This window comes from Dunckerocampus dactyliophorus, chromosome 12 (genome assembly GCF_027744805.1).
Source record: "Dunckerocampus dactyliophorus isolate RoL2022-P2 chromosome 12, RoL_Ddac_1.1, whole genome shotgun sequence".
NCBI classification, from domain to species: Eukaryota; Metazoa; Chordata; class Actinopteri; order Syngnathiformes; family Syngnathidae; genus Dunckerocampus; species Dunckerocampus dactyliophorus.
In genome coordinates, this window is record NC_072830.1 from 5,045,144 (window position 1) to 5,053,228 (window position 8,085).

Sequence of the window (8,085 nt, forward strand, 5' to 3'; positions counted from 1 at the left end):
ATTGAAATTTGTATTTTAATAATTATGTTTTTTGTCATAATATTACAACTTTTTTCATGCAATGTTGTGACTATTATCCTAGTATTTCAACTTTATTTTCTTAGCAGTTTTTTCCATTTTTGCTGTTTGGTTGTCATGTTTTCTCTGTTCCTTGTAAAATTTTTTGTTGTTGTTTTCCAAATATTTCAACATTTACGTTTTCCTTTTATTGTAATGTTATTACTTTATTCCCATATTTTCCAATCCAATCTACTTTATGTATAAAGCACATTTTATAAACACAATTTCCAAAGTGCTTTACAAACTAGTAAAACAATAAATATTAAAAAGTAAAAGTACAAACTAAGGCAACAAAAGCTAATGAATAAAAACAAACATTTAGAACAATAAATACAGTGAGAAAAAACGTCATTAAAAAACAATTAACTTTTGACTTTATTCTCATAGTTTACGTTTTTCACAGCCTAGTTTTCCAAAACGTCCACCTTTATTTTTTTTGTCTTGTTTTGTTTCTTATATAATATTAAAACTTCGGAAAATTGAATTATAATCACTAATGAATTTTTAACTTTACGTATTATATATATTTTTTGTCATTTTCTGTATGGTATTTTAGGACCTTCTGTATTTCTGTATGGAATGTGGCACGGGCTGCAAATGGCCCCCGGGCCACCCTTTGGACATCCCTGCTCTGTGGGTTTCCCCACTCCTGACAACAACAAACATCTCCAGTTTATCTTTATAGTCTTATCCCGAGCGAGCGGTGCAAAGTACCTTTGCATCGTCAGCCTTTTTTTGTGCTGTTTACGCTGGAGATCTGTTTCGTTTCTGCCTCCCCGGCTGCCCCGCCGCCTTCTCAAGTGGTGATTATGCACAGTCAGCTTCACGCTACCGGAGAAGTAGCTTCAATGTTTCCTTCCAACATGCGGCGCGGCCTGTTTAGATGAGGTGCTGACTAGCATGTAAGTCAAGAGGCACCAAAAGCTGTGTCTGCGTGTGTGTGGGTCGGTGGCCGCACATTCTCACTTCACAGCAGCCAGAAAACGTCAGCAAATATGCAAATTGAAAAAAAGGATCGTAAACACCACTTTTCCATCGCATGTGCAACATGTCAGAAGCAGAGTTTATTTCATCCTGACACTGATCCGTAGCTCGGCAGTCACTGCTTGTCTGTCCACTTCCTGTGTTTAAATGTTCCCCTTCTCTAATGTGGACAGAAAGGGATTTTTACAATAAATTACTGATATGAAATAGCTTAGAACATAATAAATAGAAAAATTAAATCAACTAAAGAGATTGTTGATACATGAATTCATAAATACTAGAGTAAAATTCCGTATACGGTCGTTAATCGCCACATTGCACTTCCAATTTCTTTGCTTCACTCTACTAGGGTTTTTCAAAAATAGATTCTTTCATAAATCATGCTGCTTTGTGGTTCAATATGGCCTGTTATTAGTCCAAAAATATGAATATTTAAGCAAATGTTAACATAGTTTTTACCTAAGTTTAGCATTTTCAAGCACACAGGCGGCTAAATGAACAAAAATACAAACATAAGGCATTCAAAGACATTGTTGATATGGAGCATTGTACACTGGTCACTAGGTGTCAGTAATGTTACCACATTATTGGATGCGACACACAAGCACCAGACTTGATGGCCGGAACAACAGGCTTTTATTGCAGGCTTGATTGAGCTCACAACAGGCACAATAATCCCTAATAACAATCCATCATAAAAACACGGCATACTTTTACGGCTTTTTGCTACCGACACAAAGCTGAAACTTAACTCTGAACCCCCGACGCCACTTCCTGTCCGCCTCTTTCAGGTCGCAGGGGAACACATTTATATTAACACACATGAGCACTAGTCTTGTTTATGTCTTATTTTCTCCTATGTTCACTATGTTGGGTAATCGGTCTATGAAGGTGACTATAATGGTGTTATTTCATGTCTAGAGGGCTCTAATCATGTTAAAAGGTGTATTTAGAAGGTTTTAAAAAGGTTTTCTGTGCTTTTATGTCTTATTTTCTCTTATTGTGCTTACTATGTTGGGTAATAGGAGTGTAAAGGTGACTATAGGGGTGTTATTTCATGTCTAGAGGGCTTATATTGTTAAAAGGCTTATTTAGAATGTTGTACACCAGTTTTGCTATGCTCTAATATGTCTTATTTTCTCTTATTATATTTACTATATTGGGTAATATGAGTGTAAAGGTAACTATAGGGGTGTTATTTCATGTCTAGAGGGCTGTAATGTTAAATCTGTAATGTATCTAGAAGGTCGTAAACATGTTTTCTATGCTCTGATTAGCAAACTATTCCATTTATCCAATTAACCGCGGTAAATGAGGGATTACTGTAATGGCAGAATATAACTTCTAAATTTATAAGTGATGCAAACAGTAAAAAAGAAAAGACTTTTTTTATGTGAAAAGTAATACATTGAAAAAAAAACGAACAAATTAAGGAATTTATATGAAGAAAAAAATAAAAAATATATATATATATATATATATATATGTACGGTATGTATATATATATATATGTAGTACAAAGAATTAACATAAAGGCGTTAAAAAGTATGAGCTATATTGAAGTGAGATGAGTGGATCTGCACATGTTTTTGTATGCAAGCTAATGTGATGCATGGCTCCCACATGCTAAATGGTGATGGATGTGCATGTGGATGTGTTCCTTTTTCATATGAAGCGGTGACACTGCCTACTCCTGGCCTGGAATGCATATTACAGCATTTTCACAGGGCACTGTAACACCCTGACAGCCTGACGATACAGCCGTTGCTTGTTTGCCTTGGGGGAGGGTTACCACGTGTGTTTTCCAAATGTTAGCGTGAGATGTGGGAACGCTTGAGTTCCGGGATTCCAACGTGACGCTCCTGAGGCTGATGCTTGCATGATGTCAGCTGACATGACACTTAACATCTTTCATTCTTGAAGGTCTTGGCCTTGAGGGGGGGCGACATGCTTCCTGGCATTGTGAGATTTTTAACAGTGCATATGTTTTTTTGTTTAGCCTCCACATGTTTGCATGTCAAGCGCTTGTTTTTTTGTGCTGGATGGAATGGAAAGACAATAGCCAAGCTTGGTGTCTATTTTCTGGAAGCTTTTTGCTGGTGTTTATTTTGTCGCCGGCCATAAAACACCCCGCATCTCTTTGAATTCTCGCTTGAGAATTGGTTCACCATTGTTTTGCAGAGCTGTGAAGTCGGGTGTGGTGGCAAGAACACAGACGGCTGTGTCACTGGGCGCCCGTCCAAGATAGTCAACTACTGTAAAACCTCCGACGTGCAACACAAAAGCAAAATTGTTCACATGTTGAAGCCGTTTTCCCAGAAAAGAATAAAAAGAGAAATAAATGATTATATAATACAGTCCAATAGAATAGAGGATAAGTAACAGTAAAGGTAATACATAGCATATTCAGTAACTAGATTAAGCAACTTCAGTATAAATTGTGTGTGAATGCTGAACTAAATGTAGAAATAAATGTTGAAATATCCTCAAAATACCTTGCAATCTATTCATCGAACCAGCACCCCTCAGGTTAGGAGGACCGCTCTACCACCTGAGCCATGCCACCCTGCACCGAATAAAAAAATGAAGAACAGTAGGAATAGGATCGATTACACAAGGACTGACGATTGAACGAGCAAGCACTGAGTTTGTCTATTCGTTTTAGAGGACTAAAACCGGGGATATTTAAAATGTTGCAATGTAAAAATGTGGACGGGTTACATGAGGGCTGAGGATCGAACCAGCAGCCATTTCTGAATTTGAAATGTTGGAATATAAAAATGGAGAACGATTACACGAGGATCGAACCAGCAACCATTGAATTAGTCTATTATCTAAAAACAGCGGAATTTGAAAAAAGCAAAAATGCGGAGTGAATAAGTTGAATCAGGTTGGGAAACAACCATTCTACCTGCTTCTACCAGCAATGTCACCCTGTAGAATAAAAGGAATGTTACAGGAATTGAAAATGTCAAATGACTATCCATCAGTGGGTGGCGCCAAATAAATTCCCATGCATTTTCAATGGGAAAATTGCCACAGAAAAAAATAAATGTGGGAATTTTGGGATTTGTCAGACAAAAAAATGAGGAGGAATAAGAAGTAGAGACAAACAGACAATGAAAAATGATATAGCATCTCACACGAATACTCCAATAAAGAAATAGATTTATGAAGATGGCGGTAGACTGTTTTCTGGTGGAAGAAGCCAAGCTTGTGGCTCGGCATCCCAAATAAGTGGTGATTACAAAGCAGGGAAGTCTTTCAAGTCAAAAACTTGACATTCCTCCTTGCCGGGCAACAAGTCTCCAGCGTGTTTGTAAAAGTGGCTGCCAAGCAGGGAATGCTGGGGAGTGAAAGTGGGGGCAGGAGGAAAATCAAAACAGCCCAAAAAGGACGCTGTGTGCGGTCTTTTTTTCATTTTATTTTGGTGATTGTCCCCCTGCTTGGACATCAAGAACAACATGGAGACACTGACGGCCTTGGCTTATCAACCTGGGACACACGTTGTCCAATGGTTGTTTAGTCATTTTTATGTTTATTTATTTGGAATTATTTTTTGACACTTCTATTTAAGTCAGGGGTGTCCAGACGTTTTCCAGCGAGGGTCACATTCTGAAAAATGAAAGGATGCAACTTTGCCACTTCTCAGCTTCGTGGTCTCTTAAATTTTCTTTTCATAATATTATGACTTTATTCCCATAATATTATAAACTTTTTCCCCAACCCACTTTTCCAAAAATTACAACAGTATTTTGTTTTCTTTGTTTCTCATTATATGATCACTTTTTTTCCATATTTTGTCATTGATATTTCAACTCTATGCTAGTAAATCATCATAATATTAGTTCATAAATCCACAGGACTTGATGGAAACAGTCCTTTGTGCCAGGAGATGGTAATCACATGAGGCGTGGATGTTGAGACTGGTGTGGGAACTTTATCTCCGCCATTGGAAGGATGTACATTTGACACGTTTATTCTCTGAAAATTACATAATTATAATATAATTAGTAATTAATAAGTCATTATTAATAATATAATTTGTTTTTTGTTTTTTTTCTACTGTTGTTTCCAACTAACAACTACATTTTCTTCTCGTAATTATGACTTCATTCCCATTATATTTGGACTCTATTCTTGTGGACTCTATTCTGCAATGTAATTTTCCAAAAGTGACAACTTTATTTGCTCTTTTGTTTCTCATATTACCACTTTTTTCTTTACCGTAATGTTAAATTACTACTTTTTAATATGCCAGTATTTAATATACTACTAAAATGTTTCCTCATATTACGTTATTCTCATAAAATTACAACCTTTTCTTGTTAGATTACATCTTTTTTCCTCTCAATATTTTGACTTTATTTGTGTTAAATTACTGCAGATTTTTCCGTTTTTTTCTGTTTATTTTTAATTTTTTTTAGTTTTCATGTTAAGTTATATTTTTTGAATTTTGCCGCGGTCCAATAGAATTAAACAAATGGCCCTCAGGCCGCACTTTGCACACCCCTATTGGAAGTCATTTTGATTTGGTCATTCATTTTTAATTCAGTCAGATGTAAATATTTTCAACTATCAGCACATATTGTAAAACATACTGCATTATTCACCAGCGGGCTTATATGATGGATGTGGTGAAAAACATATTATTAATATGAAATATGATTTTGTATTTCAAGTGACAGGAGCAGCAGACTGTAATTTGTGTATGCTTTTTAAAAAACAAAATAACTTCCTGCACATGCAGCATTGTTGGTCCTGATTCCTCCTTTTAACTGGGGGAGCGGACAAAGGAGGGGGAGGGGCGGGCAAGGAGGCGGAGCCAGCCCTGCTGCTCCGAGTCAAAGTACACAAGTGTGTGTGAGCGTGTGTGTGATACCGGCACAAAGGAGAAGTGTCTGACTGAGAGTGCTTCCTCGAGAGGGACGTGGACGCTGAGAGGGTTTTTGGAGGTAGAGGACGGGGGACAGGAAGCCAACCCTGAGGACAAAATCCGTCACAAGCGAGGAGGAGGACTGGGACGTGTGTGGATAATGCCAGGCTTCCCTGTTTGGAGGCTCCAACTTAGCAGGGTGCTTCTCAGTGTAAAGGCTCAGCAGGGGGAGGGGGACGGTGGAGTTCCCCCCTCACGCTTATGAGGGAGCTCCTCACCATGAGGGAACTCACACTTTAGGAGGATACCAGAGGTGGGAATCATGTCGGAGACGGCCAGAAAAACCTTTTGAATCCCCGGGACCGTGAGGCGCCTCATTGTGCACCGGCAGAGCGCCGCCCAGGCCCCCCAAACCCTCATCCTGCTCCTCTTGGTCTCCCACAATGAACAACACGACCCTCCTCCCTGACAGCTTCACCCTGCCGGGGACCAGCAACGTCTCCTCCAGCAACTGGACCTGCAGCAAGAACGACGGCTTCAAGTACCCGCTGTACAGCACCGTCTTCAGCATCGTCTTCGTGGTGGGCCTCATCACCAACGTGGTGGCCATCTACATCTTCACCTGCTCCCTCAAGCTGAGGAACGAAACCACCACCTACATGATAAACCTGGTGGTGTCCGACCTGCTCTTCGTCTTCACGCTGCCCCTGCGGGTCTTCTACTTCATCAACCAGAGCTGGCCCTTTGGGAGCGTTCTGTGCAAGGTGTCCGTCTCGCTCTTCTACACCAACATGTACGGGAGCATCCTCTTCCTCACCTGCATCAGCGTGGACCGCTTCCTGGCCATCGTGCACCCGTTCCGCTCCAGGACGCTGCGGACCAAGCGCAACGCCAAGATGGTGTGCACGGCTGTGTGGGTGCTGGTGCTGTCGGGCAGCCTGCCCACGGGCTTCATGTTGGACACCACCTCGCGCGAGAAGAACCTCGCCAACGCCACCTTCTGCTTTGAGAACTTCTCCTCCAACCAGTGGAAGGCCCACTTGTCCAAGGTGGTCATCTTCATCGAGACTGTGGGCTTCATCATCCCGCTGCTGCTCAACGTGTGCTGCTCCATCATGGTGCTGCAGACGCTGCGCCGCCCCCACAAGGTGAGCCGCGGCAGCAAGCTCAACAAGACCAAGATCCTTCGCATGATCATCGTGCACCTGTCCATCTTCTGCTTCTGCTTCATCCCCTACAACGTCAACCTGGTCTTCTACTCCCTGGTGCGCACCAAGACCCTGAAGGGCTGCTTTGTGGAGTCGGTGGTGCGCACCATCTACCCCATCGCGCTCTGCATCGCCGTCTCCAACTGCTGCTTTGACCCCATCGTGTACTACTTCACCTCAGAGACCATCCAGAACTCCATCAAGAGGAAGCCTCAGTTGGACCGGGCGTACGACGCCAAGTTCTCCGAGGCCCTGCAGTCGGAGTCCAGCTCCAACCTGCAGTGCAGCCTGAGGAATCTCAAAGCCAAAGTTCTTCACAACGAGTCCTCGGTGTGAGCGTTAGTGAAGGGCAAAATACGACCTCCATCTTGGGAAACGTGCGTGGAAGTCCCGCTTTGGATTTAGGAGGCCCGCACCGCTGGCCTCTCCGGCTGCTACATACTGCATACAGTACTGTCACTGCACGAGGAGCTGCAAGGGAACGTGATCACTGAACTGTAGTCGCGTGTTTGTGTACTTTTGTGTGGTAAGTCACGGTGCTAGCTTTAGCGCCTCTTAAATGAACATCAAGGATCCAAAAGCCTTTGTGCCTCCTTGGGAGGTTTGCTTGTTTCCACTTTGAGGCGAGTTCATGCACTGATTGTTCTGTCTAAAATAAAGCGATTGCACCAGACTTTGGCGAGCAGACTTTGTTTAATGAGCGTTGGGCAACAACGGTGAGGTTTGTACTGCAAGCTAAAGGCTCTGTAGGGAAGTGGCATGTCTGACTCTCGCTGGGGCGTGCCAGCTTCCTGTGTGGCAAGAAGGGGAAGGCTTGTGTAAACTTTGAAACAAAATACTGTATTTATATACTCTTTGCCAGGGGTGTCCAAAGTGCGGCCCGCGGCACATTCTAAAAATATAACTTGACAAGAACACTAAAAAACAACAGCAAAAATGGACAAAATCAGCAGTAAT

At 41.6% G+C, this 8,085-nt stretch overlaps 1 protein-coding gene across 1 annotated transcript; it reads left to right on the forward strand.

Annotated features, from left to right (window-relative positions):
* The first annotated feature begins 87 nt into the window (after positions 1-87).
* Positions 88-7,801, forward strand: lpar6a (lysophosphatidic acid receptor 6a). The gene has a single exon (XM_054794638.1). The coding sequence runs from the start codon at positions 6,364-6,366 to the stop codon at positions 7,462-7,464; it is 1,101 nt and encodes a 366-aa protein (XP_054650613.1). The 5' UTR covers positions 88-6,363; the 3' UTR covers positions 7,465-7,801.
* Positions 7,802-8,085: the final 284 nt, after the last annotated feature.